The sequence below is a fragment of the Trichomonas vaginalis genome, chromosome II, assembly GCF_026262505.1.
Source record: "Trichomonas vaginalis G3 chromosome II, whole genome shotgun sequence".
Classification (NCBI taxonomy): Eukaryota; Parabasalia; order Trichomonadida; family Trichomonadidae; genus Trichomonas; species Trichomonas vaginalis.
Genome location: NC_067204.1, coordinates 22,210,235 through 22,228,946, shown reverse-complemented (window position 1 = coordinate 22,228,946; position 18,712 = coordinate 22,210,235). Strand labels below are relative to the sequence as shown.

The following is an 18,712-nucleotide window of genomic DNA, read 5'->3' as shown; positions in this document are numbered from 1 at the left end:
AAACCGTCAATTTTTCAACTTCAAACTTATATCCTGTAGAAACAGCAATTAATGCCAAATAAACGTTTTTGAACAAAAGTGACTCATTTTCAGGTGAAGTGAACACTGAATAGTCATGCAACAACAATGGTTCGATGAACGGATTAACGAGATGTTCAACGGATGTCAAGAATGGAATATTTGTCACTTTTTTGTATCTAAAGTAATCAAATATTTCAGGGGGATAAATCAGGATTTCTGGTGCCTCCAATTTGAACTCGAATTTCTGGAGGATTTCGATAACAAACACAAACTGTTGGACAATTAATGAAATTAAGAATAGTAATGACAAGTTTACCATTACCTTCCCAAACACCCGATGCATCAATGACATTGTTAAATAAATAGTCTGTCTTTGTGAATGCATATTTAGATGTTCCAAGAAAATTATAAAAACTGTCATATGAAACAATATCATTTTCCGGAATAACTGCATCTTTAGACAAAATCCATGAACTTCCTCCTCCTGAACCTCCATTTTGATGATGACCTGCAAAGCCACCAAACCAACCCGATCCTGCACCAGGTCGATCACTCGCACCAGTACTTGTCTGAACTCCTTGAGGATTCAATGATTTTGTTTCTTGTGCTGATTCACCCGAACCAAAACTGAATCCAAATTTGGAATTTGATAAATATTTTGATTGATATTGACCGTTTAAAAACCATCCTTGTCCTTCTAAACCACCTGAACCTCATGTACCATCATCGCCTCCAAGAAGTGATCCATTTTTGCTATCAGCACCACCTCCAGCACCACTTACAATGACTCGATGCCAAAGATCATTTTTGACAAATTTGACAGCGGCTTGACCACCTCCTGAACCTGATCCAAAGAAATTAGATCTACGATACCAATTTGCAGCATACCCTCCACCTCCATAACCTCCTTCAATCATGTTTTCTTTTGCATAGCATTGTTTAGTGGCTTCTTCCTGAATTTTATAATCAAAAATTCCTCGACCTCCAATAGTAGCATATGAGATAGTTTCATTAGATAAATATATTGTGCCACTGATGTATGCGCCTGCACCACCAAGACTAGACTGTCGAAGACATTTAGTATTACCCTTAACAGATTCAACAATTTTGTCTTCAATACATGAACCATTAGGATATCGATATGATGATACATGACCAGTTGAACTTCCACCAGATGCACCATACAACTCAAATTTGTATACACCTGGTGAAAATGTGATTACGTAGTCTGTACAATCATTGTTGTTTTCACACGGATATTCGAAGACATACTTATTTCGAATTTCTGTGACTTTCAACTTAGCTTCATAATGACTTTCATTATACAATGAATATTTAATCATATATTACTTAATTTTATACTATAAAATATTAATTCTTTAAAAAAGTACTATAAACACACTTAATTTAATCAACCAAGCACTATGACCATACTCAATAATAACGAGTCAATTGTAATTTTTCAGCCAAGTCAAGTACTCATTTTCAATATTTAAACACAGATCATCAGGTCGAAAATCATTAGATAATGAATTTCTCCAATGGTGCGAATCAATTACTGATAGAACATCCATATTAAGGTTAAAAATAATGAAGAACTTTCTTGGTTGTATACCAATTTTTTTATAACGTACAAAAAAAATTACACATCGGTTTTAGGCAGGAATCGTTTTATTCTTGATTTGAATATATACCACTGATCAGAGCATAGTTTAGGTATTATTATATTGAGTGCATACATCCACTTATTAGTTATATATTTTATCGATCTAGTTTGGGCAAGAATAGGTCTTTATTTTGTGCTTCTTATGATGGAGATACGTTTTATAAGTGCTTCACGAAGCTGCCTTATCAGTAACAATTACTTGTTATTTTTGTCAATGCAAGGGATTGTTGCACACAAAGACAACCATTGTCTATAAGTGGCTGTCTTTGATGCAACTTTAAGAATAATCACAAAAGATTCTTCTCAAAGTTGCATTATCAGCAGCAATCACCTGTGTATACATAAATACCACGTGAAATCTCATAAACTAATTTTAATATTTAAGCCACTTTTGTGAAGTACTCTTATAGACCATCTGCAAGGATAGCTATAATTAGTTCCGAATCATATTGTATTTATTGAATTTTGGATTTCATAACATTATTTTTTGTTTTTCCAAGATCAATAATATGTAAAAAGGCTAGCTAACAATTCATCAGTCTGTGTTATTCCTGATGACTCTCAAATATCGATTCTTGATCCGGGAAACAAATTATGCCTATCGGCTGTTTATCAAAAATTGAGTTTGATATGATGTATGTTACTCAGTGAAGATTTTTTTATCTACGATCCTTCTTTTCCAATCAAAATTTGTGTAGTTTACAGGTGAGATGTCAAACAATAAAACAAATTTATTTCTAAATGTTTAGTAAAGAAGTCCAAAAGATCAAACTTTCGAAGAATTTTCATGACATCTGCTTATCGATTGGTGATTGCAAGAGTCGTGAATCCGAAGAATTAATTGTAACGAAATGGATGCAAGATGTAAGAAAAACATTATCAAAATCAAAGCTGTCTATATCAGAGCTTTATGAAAATGTAATTTCTTTAGTCCAACTTACCTTACTTGGCTATAACACAAGTTTCGGCCAAATTCATGCAGTAAATCTCACTCAAGATTCACAAATGATGACAAAGGCACTTGGCTATTTGGCATGCTCTGCACTCTTTGATTCCAAATCCGATCTTATTGTTCTTATTGTTAACTCTACTCAGAGAGATCTTTCTTCAGGTCATCCAACATCTATGGCTTTAGCCTTAACCGCAATTGCTCAACTTGTTACTCCTGAGCTCATTCAACCAGTTATCGGATTTATTGCTCAGTGCTTGAACCACACAGTCCCAATTATTCGTCAAAAGGCGATTATGTGCGTTGTATCCTTTATCAGGAAGGATCCTATGTGCGTTATTGATTTCTTCCCAGATCTCTGTCGTCTTTGCTCAGATCCAGATCTTTCAATTGTCAACGCAATCATTATCACATTTAGAAGCCTTCTTATCAACAAGCTCAACATTCGTCAGATCTGCGATATGTTACCAGACTTTACAAGAGTCGCCCAGTTAATTTTGGCCGGAAATTCCAAAGTCGAATACGTTCATCAACGAATTGGAGCTCCATTCGTTCTCATCAACATCTTCAGACTCATTCAAACAATCGCCGTTACAGAGCCAGGCATCAACGAAGCCGTTGAAGCCATTGTTACCTCCGCATTACAAGCCGGCACTTGTGAGTCTCCAGCAACAGCCGCTGTCCTCTACGAAGCCGTAAAAACAGCAATAGCTCTCGATCTTACAGAGATTCCTCAACTCCGCGGTGCAATTTCCTTATTTATGGGATCAAGAGAACAAAACTACAAATACATCGGTTTATCAGTATTATCGAGCATTCCTGACTTCGCCACTGAATTCCAGTCTACAATCATCGATTGCCTTGAGCATCCTGACCCATCAATTCGTCTCATTACATTGAATCTCCTCCACAACATGGCCTCACAAGACAATGCCCAAATCATTGTTGTCAACATGTTGAAATTCTTCCAGAGAACGAAGAACGAAGTCATCAGACGTGATTTATCCGAAAAAATCACCGATATCGCTTCCAAATATTCTCCATCTCCATTATGGTTTGCGAAAACAATGGAGCAACTGTTTTCTTTGGGCGGAGACTTAGTTAATCCTGATGTTGCATTCCAAGTCATGAGAATCATCGATGAAGAATGCGATGAAGAAATGAGGAGATCCATTGTCAATCTTTATTTGGATGTCGCACAATCCTCTCGCAAATTATCTGATGTATTTGTAACTGTCATTTCTCATGTCATAGGAAATTATGCCGAATTATCTGATGAATACGATTTATCCTTCATTATTTTGTTATTATGTGATTTGGCAGATGGATACGACAAACCAAGAGAATGGGTTTTGAACGCTATCCTTAAATTACTTCCAAAGATTGAAGATGTTCCTCAAGAAGTATTAGACGTATTCGAGAACTACAAACAAAGTAGTTCAATTATTGTTCAAGAGATCTGTTACGAAGCTTTCTCTTTGTTGAATTTCAAGGAATCATTGAGTATTGTTTTGGCAATGGATCAAGAGGAAGATCCACAATTATCATTCCTCGATGACTTAGTCAATGAATCCATTGCAAAAGGCGGTGCTCAATATATTCCTTTGGACGACAGAGATACAGATATCATTGTCACAAACAAACCAACACTTATTTACACTCCTTACGCTTCATCAACTCCAGGAAATATTTATTCCGCTGATGGAGTCAATGTTCAACAGAATTCTCAGCAAGATGAATCACAAGTTGATGATTATTCAGCATTGAACACTGTTGGCGTTGCTGCTGTTTGGGGACAAGATGGATTAGTCACTGAACAAACACAAGAAGAAGCAACACCAAGTTACAATGCTGATGGAATGTATAATACTCCTGATGCACCAAAGAAAGTTTCGATGTTCGCAAAACTTTCTGTTGCAGGAAAGAAAGCACAAAACAGCGACCAAGAGAAGAAAGAAAAACTCGCTGCTTCTATCTTCAAAGGTGCTAAACCAGTTGCTAAGAAACCAAAGCAACCAGCTCCAGAACAACCTCAACAACAGCAACAACAAATTACAAATAATGAGTTGACTGATGAACAAAAGCAGAATGTTGAAGAAGCAATAAATGAGTTACAACAACCACAACCACAAGAGATTGCTGAATTCTTTGCACAAGGTTTCTCTCCTGCTCCTGTTTTCGCTGATGATACAATCAAAGTTATCGCAATTTGCGGACAAGGAAAGATCTTAGTTGCTGTAATGAATGCAACTGATTATCCAATTGGAGAATGCAAGATTTCAATTGATGGACCGGATGTTTTGAACAAAGATGTTGTTTCTCATCCAGCAAATATCAATTGCATCCCTCAACAAAACGCTGTTACTTTGTTGACATCGTTCTCTTTCCCCAAGCAGATGAAGGGATTCCCACAGTTCAAGTTCACAGCAAATATCGTTTACAATGGAAAGACAGTTAATGTCAATTTGCCAGCGAATTTGTTGACATTCATTGTCCCTCAGACAGCAACAACGAACGAGTTTGGAGCTGCTTGGAAGTCAGGAGGCAGTGAATTAGTCCTTTCTCTCCAGAAGAAGGATGGAATGACATTGGATGATATCTCCGCCGCATTGAACAATTTGGCACACGTCAAGACTGTTCAAAGAATTGGTCAAGAAGAGATTTTCATGGGTTTGTTAGTTTCAACACCATTCAAGGTTCTCATTCACGTGAAATTCGGTGCTCAGAAAGTTGATGTAAAGATCCTTTCAAAGGCACAGCCGCTCACAGCTTCAGTTCTTAATGACCTTAAGAACATTTTTGCATGAATTTAATTCATATTTAACCAATTTATTATAAATTTTTTTATATTTTTTTGGTATCTAATGATTCATTACTTTTGATTTCAAACGAACTTTTGAGCGATTTTATGAGTTTGTTGCAATTGATAAATTATTCAATAAATAGAGATGATATTTAAAGAAGTTTATCACCAAATAAAGTATCAAATACATACGCGAATAGCCATAGCAATTAAAATCTTAACCAGCAATTTGAGAGAATGATAGAAAATGATAAGTGAGACCTGCAAAACAAAAAAAAAGTTAGTCATTCTTATTTAAATCAACATAATATGGTGATCGAAGAATTGCATTTCTGGATTCGACTGCCTTCTTTTTTATAAAAGAATGGATTTTATGATTAATAGACCGTTTCCAACTAGTTAAATAAGTGCCAACTGTGGACAGTTCAGAGGAAAATGCATTAAAAATTTTGCTTGTTGTTGATTTCGAGCGTTTTTCAAATCTTTCAACAGTATTGATGAATATAAATAAGGAGTCTGCATTCATAAGGGACCATGAATCGCCAAGTGCAAAAAATTTAAATGAATATGTCATAAAATCATTAAGTTTTGATAGTGAAAGATCTTGTGGTTCAGTTGTCTCGAAAGTTTCATAAGTATTTGATGGAAAAATCCTAATTTTTTTGATATGTGTAACATATAATTCTTTGAGGATGATTAGTTGAGAATAATATAGTTCTCTAACATCCGTACTCCATGAATATTTGTCATACGGTAATGAGAACAAAAGAGATATCAATGATTTTTCAAATGCGGTATTAATTAAGGCGACATCATCAATTTTATCAGTCAATGTGTTCTCATTTATTGCCATGGTATTAAGAACGGTATGTTGTTTTTTATTATCTACATTTTTTCTGTTATGAGCTGTGAATCTGTAGTTCTTCTTGCTAGGAGTCATAAAAATGATTAATTTGAAAACTCATTCAAATTTGATGCATTTATTCTTTTATGCTATCGAGTGTCCCTTCCAATTGGTTTTAATGTACAAATGACCGTTTACTATAAATAAACCTTTTTTGGCAAAGTTCAAAATTAACGATACGAATCAAACTTTGTATTCGTAAATTTCATTGTAATTCTATTCATATATAAGATTTATTCTAATATCTCAATGTCATTGATGTCTTTCAAAACTCATGAAATTTCAATATCCAAGATGAAAGTGAAATTTGGAATATCGTCTAGATTGGAAATAACTCTTTCGAAAAATGATGAAAGAAGATGATTGATTCTATATAATATGCCGCAATCTTCAATATTGAATTATTTATATCAAACTCAAAACAATAATTACTTAGTCATAAAAATGACAATTTCAATATAGAATACTATCATCAGAATTCATCATTTGCATCACAAAAAAAGATAAAAAGCTATCTATGAATAAATATTTTAATTCGATGAAGAATATTAATAGTAAGGTATTTTTATTGTTGGGAAGTCTCGTGAATGTATTTTTCACTTATGACATCCTGAAAAGTGTCATAAATTAATTTCCAAGCCGAAATTCGATGTCCAAGAAACATCATTAACTTGTCCAACTTTAAACGGAGATGGATTTTTAAGGACCGTTCTCAGATCACAGTCTTTAAATTCTAACAATTATTTCCAAATTGATGGAACTCCGGGAAATGAGAATAATACCGATCCTGAAAGGCAAATAGAGAATGCATTTGATGAAATTAACACAACAGGTTACTATTCCCCATATGAAGATCCTCATGTCGAAATTCGATTTAAAGGAATATTTAATTATTCCGGATTAGTTATGCATTTTATCCATAATCCATATGTCACTGCTTTTGATGTTGTTGGATCAAACAATGGAAAAACATATGAATTAATTACATCATATAAAAATCTTAACTTTCCAAATCAACGCGTTTTATTTGAATATCGTCAGCCATCCTTTTATAATAGAATCAGAATTAACTTCATGAATGATAGCTGGGGTTCTATTTCTGGTTCAATGTTTGAATTTGATATTTTTGGGACTTATATAAGATTTTCCTTGACAAGTTGTCCATTCGATACTTGTCAACCTTCTTTTTCTTTTATTTATTATTGTTTGTTTATTCTTTTATAACAGGGTTATTTAACCATGAATAGAAATGAAGTAATAAGATGCGGTATATTTTGGTTTGCCTCTAATTGTGCTTCAATATTTGATGTTCTTATCAGAGATAAAAATTCGGTTTGTTTTTCAACAAAAAGAATGCAGTTTTTGATACTAGAGATAGCAAATCGTCCAGTGTGGTTGAAAACCAAAACACAACATGGACTTATCGAAGGAACATCTAGAATAGAATTTTTAAAAGAGAGTGATGCAGCTCGTGGGGATTTATGTATTTTGCCTGGCATGAATGAGACTTAATCGATTATAATTGTGATTTTGTGCCGAAATAAGTTTTGAATCGGCTGAAAATATAGGAATTGTACGCATTGATTTTTTGACCTTTGCTTGATATTAATATTCTGTTGCTCTTTTAAGTTGAAAAAGACCTTATTATTATAAGCTTTAAAATAAACTTATTCATATATGCGGTATTTTAAAGGTTAAGAGGAGGTTCAGATAAGTATGTTATTTAAGCATTTAAGTACTTTCTAAATTTGCTAAAATTGAGAGGATCGGTTATTGGTAAAGTGCACCTATTTTTTCCTTTTTCTTAAGAATTATCAATCCTAAATTGTCTCATAAACTAATTTTCACAAACTTTGCCTTCTATTCACCTTAGTAGTATATGAGTGCGGGTTTTGTGACTTTTTTTGTTACATCTATATATAGACGATGCATTAAAATATATTTATTTATAAACACATTAAAAAATTAACATTAATTTTAAAATAATTTATTTTTTTATCTTTTATAAAAGAAGCTATATATAGATGATGTCAGATATTCCGCGATTAATTAAACATTGTTTAAATCCTGAATGGGTTAAACTTCAATTTAAAAATGAAGATTGTGAATTATTAAATGAATATGAAAGCCAAAATAAGCTAATGAGGTATAAATATAATGATAAAGAATATTTAATTTCATGGAATCAATGGAGTCATAATCAAAGACCTCATAAACGAGAAGAAGAAATTGAAAATAATGAAATGGAAATCATTGATGACATTAAAGAGGATGGAATTCCTAAATTTTGTAGAAAAACCTTTAGAACTAAGTTAGGAGCATATAAACGTAGAGTATTAAATCCTGAATACATAAAACATTTATTTAAAAAGGAAGACTGTGAATTATTAAACGTTAATGAATATGAAAATGCTAAATCAAAACTGAGATATAAATATATTGGAAGTGATGAAAGATGCAAAGATAAAGATAAAGTTTATACAGTTTCATATAATAACTGGCACACGTTAGGGATAAGAAAACATTTAGGAGATTATGGTAAAAGTTCTGAATTCTTTAAATCTAGTATGTATGAGAGAGTAAAAGAAATTAGAAATAATTATTTTCATGAATGAGAAATAAACTTTAAAAATTCATGTCTTACATTTTTAAAATAATTTATTTTTTAATTCGTAAGAAAATGAGCGTCAAAACTAACAACGTTAAAAAATTAGGATTCACAAATGAGGAAATAAATGATATATTAGAGGAGGCGGGTTATGAAGTTGATAAATATTATTTAAGAAATTGTAAAAAATTCGCAGAGTTTTTAAATGATTTAGATTATGATGGAAAAATGAATAAAGATGATGTTATAAATTTCTTATATCCTACATCTGAAGAAGAAAAACCTAAAGAACCTGATGTTTTCCCTGAATATTATGAAGAACGAATTAAAGATGATGAATATGATGAAATTGAAAGACTGGAAAAAATAAGAGATGAAATAGATGAAAAAATTAAGGAATTAAGAGAAGTTGAAAAATATAATGAGAATGAAGTAGAGGGTTTAATGAATATCCCAGCTTCAGAATCAGAAGTACAGAAATCTCATGAAGAAAGATATAAAAATTATGTCTCAGAATCAACACAAAATTTATTAGATGGTGAAATAAACGAAACACTTTCAGAAGAAGGTACTAAATTTATTCGTAAACATAAGTTACAATTTATTGATAATGAAGAATACCCCTGTATATTACTTTCACCTCCTCTTGATTCTGAAAAATTCAAAAAAGCATTGAAAAATGTAACATATGCAACAAATACGATTAAGAAAGAAGATCATGATATTTACACAAATTATTATTTAAATAAATGCACAGGTGTTGATAAAGTTTTTGAATTATTAGATAAAATATCAAAAGAAACCATTGGAACCTATAAAATTTTGTGTGATTGTGGTTTCATTATTGAAGATACCAATAATGTTTCATATGAAAGAACAGCACCGAAGGAAGACGAAGTGGAAAGGTCTATACCATTCGTTATTAAGAACATAAAAGATATGAAAACTTATAAGCATTATATTTATTCATTTATTTCAGAAAAAATGGAAGCAACCCATAAAACATCATCTCATCATTTTATAGCTATTCATACATTCCTTTTCAAAGTTGTGAAATTAAATAAGACAGGAATTAGATTTAATGTATCAGGGTACGCATTCTTGAGTAAATTAAAATGTATTCGTCACGTCGCAGATGATAAAAATTTATGTGTTCTTAATTCATTTTATGGACTTTAGCCCTGGACTTTAAAAAAAATAAACTTTATTTTTATTTATTTTTTTAATTTTTATTCTTACATAAATGAACAAAAATGGAACAGCTAAAATGAATGATAATCAAATTAAAGCAGAAGGTAGAAGGTTATTTAAACGCTTCTATAACATTCCTGATGGTGTTAATCCTAAAACTCGTAGAAGCTATTTAAATGAAGCAATAGATGCATATGAAGGGTTTGACATTTCATCAGAAAGTGAGAGGTTAGCAAGAATGTTAAACGTTAATATTGATTTTTATTATTGTGACCCTCAACCAGAAGACGTAGACATTAACAAGGTAGACTTTCCATTAGTGGAATCAATAATGATAGATCCAGAATTTGAAACAGTAAATATTTTATTAACACAGAGTCCATGTGGAAAACTTCACGCTGACAGAATAACAGACGTTGAAGCACTCACCGGCTATAAAGTTTGCCCCTTTTGCAAAGAAGAAGTATATTCTATCCGTGATGATCCAGAAAGGAAAAACCAAAGAAGATTTTTAAAACATTGTGAGAAATGTAAAGAAAATAATGGAAGATTAATTCAAGACGTTCAATTGCAAAACACACAACAACCATATGCACCACATATCACGAAACAGAAGATATATCAATGGCTATTAGCACATAATTTGCAAGAATATTATAAACCAACAAGATATTATATTACTTTTGACTTCGAAACATTAGAGACTAAAGAAGAATTACAACTTTCTGAGTGTGCAACTTTGAACGCTTACTTAAAACCATTCATGGTATCATCAACTGTCAAAATAAAGCCGCAAAGCGGCGAGGTCGTAGACCATGATAAAACATATACGAGGAATTTTTGCTTAACATCAAGTGATTCGTTCATCTCTGATTGGATTGAGTTTTTATTTTCAACCTGTTCATTAGTTGCTAAATCAAATATTGAACAATATGAAGAATTAATGAAGTCACAAACATTAAATGAAAAACAGAAGGAAGTATTTAAAGAACTTCTAGATGAGGAATTCAATAAAGTGAATATCATAGGTTTTAATTCGGGAAAGTTTGATTTAAATTTAATTCTTCGTGATTTAAACACTGCAAAATGGAAAATAAAATCAATGCTGGGTTCATCTTCAATTTAAGCAAATCATTGTAAAGAAAACAAACGTTCCATATGAATTGAGATTTATTGACATCAGAAATTATATAGCGGGTGGGACATTAGACCAATTCACTCAAGATTTCGGAAACAATAAATCACGTGTTAAATCCTTTTTCCCTTATCAATTCATCACATGGGAAAATTACGAAGAAGAATTATATAAAAGAGAACCATTCACTCAAGATTCATTTTATTCAGCATTAACTCAAGAAACTATCAGATAGTGATTATCAAATATCTCAATGATGCTAAAAATTTTAAGAATAGATTTAGAATATTTTATTCATTATTGCAATAAAGATGTTGAAATTATGATTGACCCAATCGATAAAATTATTGAAGAAACATTTGTTTATAAAATTGATATGCTTCATAATCTTTCTTTATCATCGAATGCATCAATGATTCGTTACGCTTTAGCATATAAAGACTTTAATCCTAACGAAAAATATCCAGAAGAAGAAAATGTGGAATCAAGTTTTGAATTAACGAAAAAGTATTGGAAATATAAAATTGAATCATATAAGAAACAAGATGAAAAAGCAGAAAGAGATACTAAAAATAATGTTTCAATGGATGATATCAATACTATCACGATTTAATCCTTTCATCTAAATGCAAAATTGTGTGGTAAAGTTCTTTACATATGCAAATAAACCAACATTGATAGAATCGATAATGAAAAACCACATACCAAAGAAAATTGTCAGTTAATGTGTTGTTATTGCAATGTCGTAAAATCAAATAAAGATGAAGGATGTTCAACGTTTAAGAATCAATTTAAGAAATTATACATTAAAAAATAATTTATCAATGACTTTAGATTCAGTTGAAGCTTATCACATTCTCCGTAATGGAATTACTGGTGGTCTATCAAATGTTCAACATCGTGTTAATCTTAAAGGAATCACGCACATTAATAACTTGCATATAATCCAGAACTAAAACTGTATCAAATGAGGACACTTCCAACATCATGACTCATTTCGTTGGTGTTGACTTTAATTCATTATATCCTTCATCATTTTCATCTAATCCTCATGATTTCATTCAATATACTACCATAAAATGTATATGCCGGGAAGATTGAATGGTGTTATCATTTGTGATACAGCAACAAAGAAAGCAAAAGCATTGGGAATAATTAGAAAGAAAAATACTTTATTCGTGGCTGAAGTAAAGGGTCACATTGATGAAAAATACATTAATGATTACATAAACTTTTACCGATAATAAGAAACTTAGATATTATCACAGATGAAAAAACAATTGGCAGTTTTATGTATAATTACATGAAATCAAACAATCTACCAGTTGACCAGAAACAGAGAAAATTAACTCAGTTAGCATCAACACACAACCAATATCAACCATTTTCTTCTTATTATCTTTGGTATCTAATAGACAGATTTCATTTTATCATTGATGACATTCAATCAATTTTAACATTTACTAAAAACACTTGTTTTAATGAATTTGCGAACGAATTTATGAACGAAAGACAAAAGGCTGAATTAGAAGGAAATAAAGGAAAAGTTTATTTTGCAAGATTTCACTTAATGGATCATATGGTTACGATGCAATGAATACACAAAATTACGCAAAGACTAAAATAATGAATGCACAGAAGGCACGCGTTGCATGTATGTCAAATAAGTTTAAAAACATAAGAGAAATAGGTGAAGATACGTATCAAGTGATGCTTAAAGATAGATTTTATAGATGTGATACATGTTTACAAGAGGCATTCTTCACTTTAGATAATGCAAAATACTGGTATTTGGTTTTCATTTATGATTTTATGTATAAATGCATGGATGTTAATCGTTTTCATTTCATTGAAGGTGATACTGATTCATCTTATTGGGCTATTGCTGGCGATCCAAGTCTTCCTAACACTCAAGCATTTCAAGCAATTGTAACCGATAAACAATTTTATGATAAAAACATTTACAAATTCGCACCTTTTGATTTCTTCTGTTTTGATGAGAAATTTAAACCTAAATTAAAGAATAAAGCTGAAGAAAAAGCACATGAGAAGAAGTTATTGGGTTTAGCAATTGAGAAACAAGGTGATAACATGGTTGCTTTATGCCCTAAGTGTTATACTTCATTCAACGGTTCAATTGATGGGGGTGATTTAATTTTAAAAGATTGCACAAAAAATGAAAGGTGTTAGTTTACGACAAAATAAGCAATTAACACCTAAAAAATATTTGGATATAATAAATGATAAAGTGATATTTGATGGTCAGAATATTAATTTACAACTTAAAAACGGGTCGATGACTCGCTTAACATTGGTAAGACTGCATTAACAGGAGCACACACTAAGGCTGTATGTTGTGAAAATGGATGTTGTATGCCGTTTATTTAATGAAATGCCACAGAAGAGACAAAAGGAACCGTTAATAATGGTTTTGTACTATGATTCAAAGAGGTGGGCACCCTTAAAACATTTATTTTATTTTTATATAAATGGATAACACAGATTTAAAAATTTTAATTGATGATTTAGTATTTAATCAAAATTTTCTTGATTATTATGATTTAAAAGCATATCTCCAAAAATATAATAAAAATATAACGGGTGATGATATGGATTATTATTATTCGTATTATAAAAATGAAATTTTGAAATATCATGATAAAATAATTTCTAAAATTAAAGACAAAATTAAAAATAATGAATATACAAAGGGAAAAACTAAATCACAGCTTAAACAGTTGAAAGATTTCAAAAATAAAGTATTAACAGAAGAAGATATTGATGAATTATATAAATTATATAATCCCGAGCCGCAAAAGCCAAAGGAACAAAAAACAAAAGGTGCAAAACGCCCAGGTCCTTCAGACCATAAATGATGCACAAGCTTTAATTTATGATTCATTAGTTAAACCATATTCAGCCCGACTTTTAAATGAAGATCAACTTTTGGAATTCATCCTTCAACATAAACTCGAAGCGGGAAAGTATATCAAACCTTTATATACAACATATTTAAAACAAATGAATAGAATACATCCAGAATTAATGAAAGGAGGAATGAAATCCAAAACTTCATCATCCAAAATCAAAGCAGATAAAATTAAAACCACTTACAACACCAAAACCTCCAACGACAAGTACCTCCTCCTTCAGTTAATCCCTCATCATTCACTTTATTATATCCATTTCAAACATTTAAGAAGCAAAAAGATTTTAAAAGGATTTCAAGATATTAAATAAACCAATTGACCCAAAAATTCAACCGTTAAAGGAAAAATTTAGTCGCCCTTCATTTGCACTATATCCATATTCATACGAAATTGATCATCTGGAATATTCAAAAGGAAACGTTACTTATTTATTTGCCATTAACATTAACACCAGATATTTATATTGCATTCCGGTGAAAGGGAAAACAGAACAGGAAACAAGAAGAGCTATACAATACTTACTAGATCATGAAAGAGTAGATAATATAAGGGGTGATGGTGATAAAGGATTTCAGGCAGCTATGGCTCATTATTTCCCACAAATTAATTTTTACTTTTCATCCTCTCCATATACGTTTCATAATAAAATAGTTGATGTGGTAATGAGAACTCTTAGAGATGCGTTAGGGGTTAACGGTCAGATATACTGGGATGGAAAACATGACTCCATCATACAGCAGTTAGTATATTATTACAATAATACATGGCATAGAACTATAAACATGAAACCGGTGGAAATGAAAAATGATATTTCAAAAGAATGGGAATATATTAGAAAACAAATGGAAAAGTTAAATGATGTTAAACGTGAACAAATTAATTCGGGCTCATGAATTTTAAACAAGGAAATAAAGTTTTAATTCATCTCGATTATGGAAAAACTGATAAATCAATGACAAAAAGAAGACGAAGATTTGACACAATAGCTGAATTTGTTAGATATATTAACGGCAATGCATTAGTTGAAGTTGACAATAAATTAATAGAAATTCCGATTTATTTTATTACTCCATTATATTTAAATAATATTTAATTTTTTTATTTCGTAAGAAAATGAGTGACAACAAAGCAGTCAAGAGTCCAGACAATGAATATAAAAAGAAACTAAACAGAATTAAATCAAAAATATGCTATTACAAAAAGAAGTTGCAATGTGGTGGGGTTGAAAATGATAAAGAAATAATCGAAAAATTAGAAACTTATCGTTCAATCATTAAACTGAGTGAAGCAAAAATAAAAGAATTTAATAGAATAAATAAATTGATTGGAAGAGATGAATTTAATAAAGATGAATTTTTAAACTCTATCCAAATTTAATTTTTATTCCTCTTCGACAACATCTCTCTTTCCATCATTACTGCATAACCACATTTTCTCAATTTTAGTGGTTTGTTATTTTTAACATGTTCTTGCATCATTTTTATCATTTCCTCCCTTGTTATGATTCGTGGTAAATTTTGAGCTTGTGGGGTATTCATTTATGATAAAAAATAAAAATTTAAATTATGCCGTTCTAAAGTTTGAGACAACATGACATTTTGACAACAACATAGGAGGAAGGTAGTTATGACTTATTTTTGAATAACCGAAGGTGCTACCATGTTACCATGTGCTACCAGGTCATTTAACTTCTTTTAAAAATGATGACAACATGACATTTTGACAACATGACATTTTGACAACAACATAGGAGGAAGGTAGTTATGACTTATTTTTGAATAACCGAAGGTGCTACCATGTTACCATGTGCTACCAGGTCATTTAACTTCTATGAAAAAATGTGACAACATGACATTTTGACAACAACATAGGAAATATGATGCAGTCCAAAAATAAAGTTAGTTTTTAAAATTGTTTTTATTTTTTATTCCTATATAAATGACAGCAACAAACAACAGCAACAACTATATCGTTTCTGATGAAAATATCATTGATTCATTAGCTGAGGAATTAGTTGTGGCAGAAACTAAAACCCTCAACGAAAGAATTGGTGAAAACAAGATTGATTTACATAACTACCTCAAACACGATGGAGGAAGAGGAAGGAAAACTGGTATGGCTTTATTAGTAAATAAAATTTCAAATTTAACGATTATAGATGTTGATATCAATAAATCATACAATGATGAACTTAAAGAAACAGTTAGAAAAGACATTTTATCAAAACTTTCGGATAAAGATGTTATCGTTAAAACCGCTTCAGGAGGTCTTCACATTTATTGCAACACTAATTTCTTCTATTCAACCTCGAACAGAATGATTAAATGTTATTCCTGCAATGATTATGATATTGATATAATGACTTCAATGGATGATTCAAAGCGTTCTTTAGTAGTTATGGCTGATTCAAGAGTTCGCAAGAATGCAACAGAACCAATCAATACATACTCATTCATTCGTGGAAGTTATGATTCAACATTAACCAGAACAGTGAATGATATATTAAATGATTTGAATATTAAGGTAAGAGTTGAACAGAAGAACGAAGAAATAAAGACTATCATGAATGAAAACAAAGATGTAAACATTGACGATAAACTTGCCCAGAGCATAGTTGATGGCATCTGTGATTTTGAAGTACATAATGACGGTGGAAACATGAATTTAGAAAAAGAAGTTACATTATTCACACTGTTTCAAGCTATTAATTCGTTACCTAATCATTTAATTAATGAAGCATACGATAACGTTTATAACTTCTGCAATTTAACTGAAAATGCAAAAAGTAATTTTGAAAAAAGCACGTAATAGATATGCACATTTAATGACTTCTCCATTTGTTTTGGTGAAGATTCTAAAACTATATCAAAAGGAATATTATGATGAATATGTTTTACCTTTATTACGTAAGCCAAAAATAACATTTGATATCAAACTTGATGACTCGTTTTTGATAACAGATATTAGACGCAAGGCTGAAAATCATCAGTATAAAAACAGTTCTGAAGTAATTGAGGATTTATCACGTGTAATCCGTTTTGTAGATTGTGGAAATAAATATTTCATTCAAAAAGATTACAACATACACGATAAAATGAATCAAATATCATTCGTTCTTCAATCAAACATGAAAGAGTCACTCAAAATGATTAAATTATTTAAAGAAGAAGGTAAAACAATAACAGCATGGGATGTACTACTAAATCAATTATCCTCATTAACCGTTAAGGGTGTTTGCTTTAAATCTGATTCCCCGATGTTTTCTCAACGTTTCATGGTTATAAATACAACATTCTTGAAAAGCCTGATTACTCAAAAATTGAGATGTTTTATGAATTTCATTAAAGAAACCATTTGTGATAATAACGATGAAGTGTATAAATACCTTCTCGGCTGGATTGCATCAATGATTCAACATCCTGGAATCAAGAATGAAACAGCAATTATTTTGAAAGGACTTCAGGGAACAGGTAAAAACAGATTTACTGACATTATTTCTGAACTTCTCGCTGGTTATTCATGCAAAAACATTACCGAAATAAGTGAGCTAACGGGTAATTTCAACTCAGTTGTTGAAAATAAAATGTTTCTTGTACTTAATGAACTCAAGAATGTTGGTGAAGACAGACTCGCAAACTTCAACGCTTTGAAATCAATTATTACGGATAATGAGATTAGAATTAATGAAAAGAATCAACCCAGAAGAACAGCACAGAACGTTGCAAACTTCATTTTCGTAACTAATAACGTTACCCTGTCAAAATTGAAGTTGGAGACAGAAGATACGTAGTTTTAAGGGTTAATGGTAAATTCAAGGGTCAATTTGATTACTTCAAGAATTTGATGGATTCATGCACAAAGGAATTTTATGATAATTTACTGACGTATTTTATCAATTACGACCTTTCATCATTTAATGTACGAATCATACCGATGACTGAAGCCAAACAAGATTTAATAGAATTATCATCAAATCCTTTAGATGTATGGATAAATACACATTATGATGAATTGTGTGCGGGTATGACGTGTAAAAATGCTCTATTCTGCAAACCATCAGACATGAAAGACAAAAACTTTCAAATGAGCATTAAGGATAAATGTGATAGGAAACATAGAAGAATAGACGGTAAACAAACATGGTGTTATGTTTTGAAAGAAGAAATGAAAGGATTATATAAACAGGTTGAACCAAACGATAATGAGGATTCATTTACTGACGATGAAATACCTGTAAATGAGCCGCTAAGCGGCGAGACCTGAAGGTCTAGCTTTATAAAGTATGATTTGAATTTATTTTTGCCTTCCTCCTATGTTGTTGTCAAAATGTCATGTTGTCATCATTTTTAAAAGAAGTTAAATGACCTGGTAGCACATGGTAACATGGTAGCACCTTCGGTTATTCAATAATTAATTATTTTTGAATAACTGGGAAATAAATTTACGTCAAATATGCAATTTATAAAATCTTATGTCGACAGGCTACGTAGCACAGTGGTCTAAGG

At 31.1% G+C, this 18,712-nt stretch overlaps 3 protein-coding genes and 2 pseudogenes across 5 annotated transcripts, besides 1 other annotated feature; 3 read left to right on the top strand and 2 right to left on the bottom strand.

The window, feature by feature from the left end:
• Positions 1-734: 734 nt before the first annotated feature.
• TVAGG3_0589590 (glycine-rich protein family) lies at positions 735-1,364 on the bottom strand (the record flags this gene model as incomplete). The annotated part of the gene is made up of 1 exon (XM_001329529.1): positions 735-1,364. One exon carries the CDS (start codon positions 1,362-1,364, stop codon positions 735-737), a length of 630 nt encoding a protein of 209 aa, XP_001329564.1.
• Positions 1,365-2,417: 1,053 nt separating this feature from the next.
• Positions 2,418-5,443, top strand: TVAGG3_0589580 (adaptin, alpha/gamma/epsilon family; the record flags this gene model as incomplete). The annotated part of the gene is made up of 1 exon (XM_001329528.1): positions 2,429-5,443. The coding sequence occupies one exon, from the start codon at positions 2,429-2,431 to the stop codon at positions 5,441-5,443; it is 3,015 nt and encodes a 1,004-aa protein (XP_001329563.1).
• Positions 5,444-5,719: 276 nt separating this feature from the next.
• Positions 5,720-6,379, bottom strand: TVAGG3_0589570 (uncharacterized protein; the record flags this gene model as incomplete). The annotated part of the gene is made up of 1 exon (XM_001329527.1): positions 5,720-6,379. One exon carries the CDS (start codon positions 6,377-6,379, stop codon positions 5,720-5,722), a length of 660 nt encoding a protein of 219 aa, XP_001329562.1.
• Positions 6,380-9,062: 2,683 nt separating this feature from the next.
• Positions 9,063-18,712: part of a mobile genetic element that runs on past the window's edge.
• On the top strand, positions 12,904-13,665 carry TVAGG3_0589550 (annotated as a pseudogene). The gene has a single exon. A coding segment is annotated over exon 1 (762 nt).
• TVAGG3_0589540 lies at positions 16,146-18,235 on the top strand (annotated as a pseudogene). Its single transcript has one exon. A coding segment is annotated over exon 1 (2,090 nt).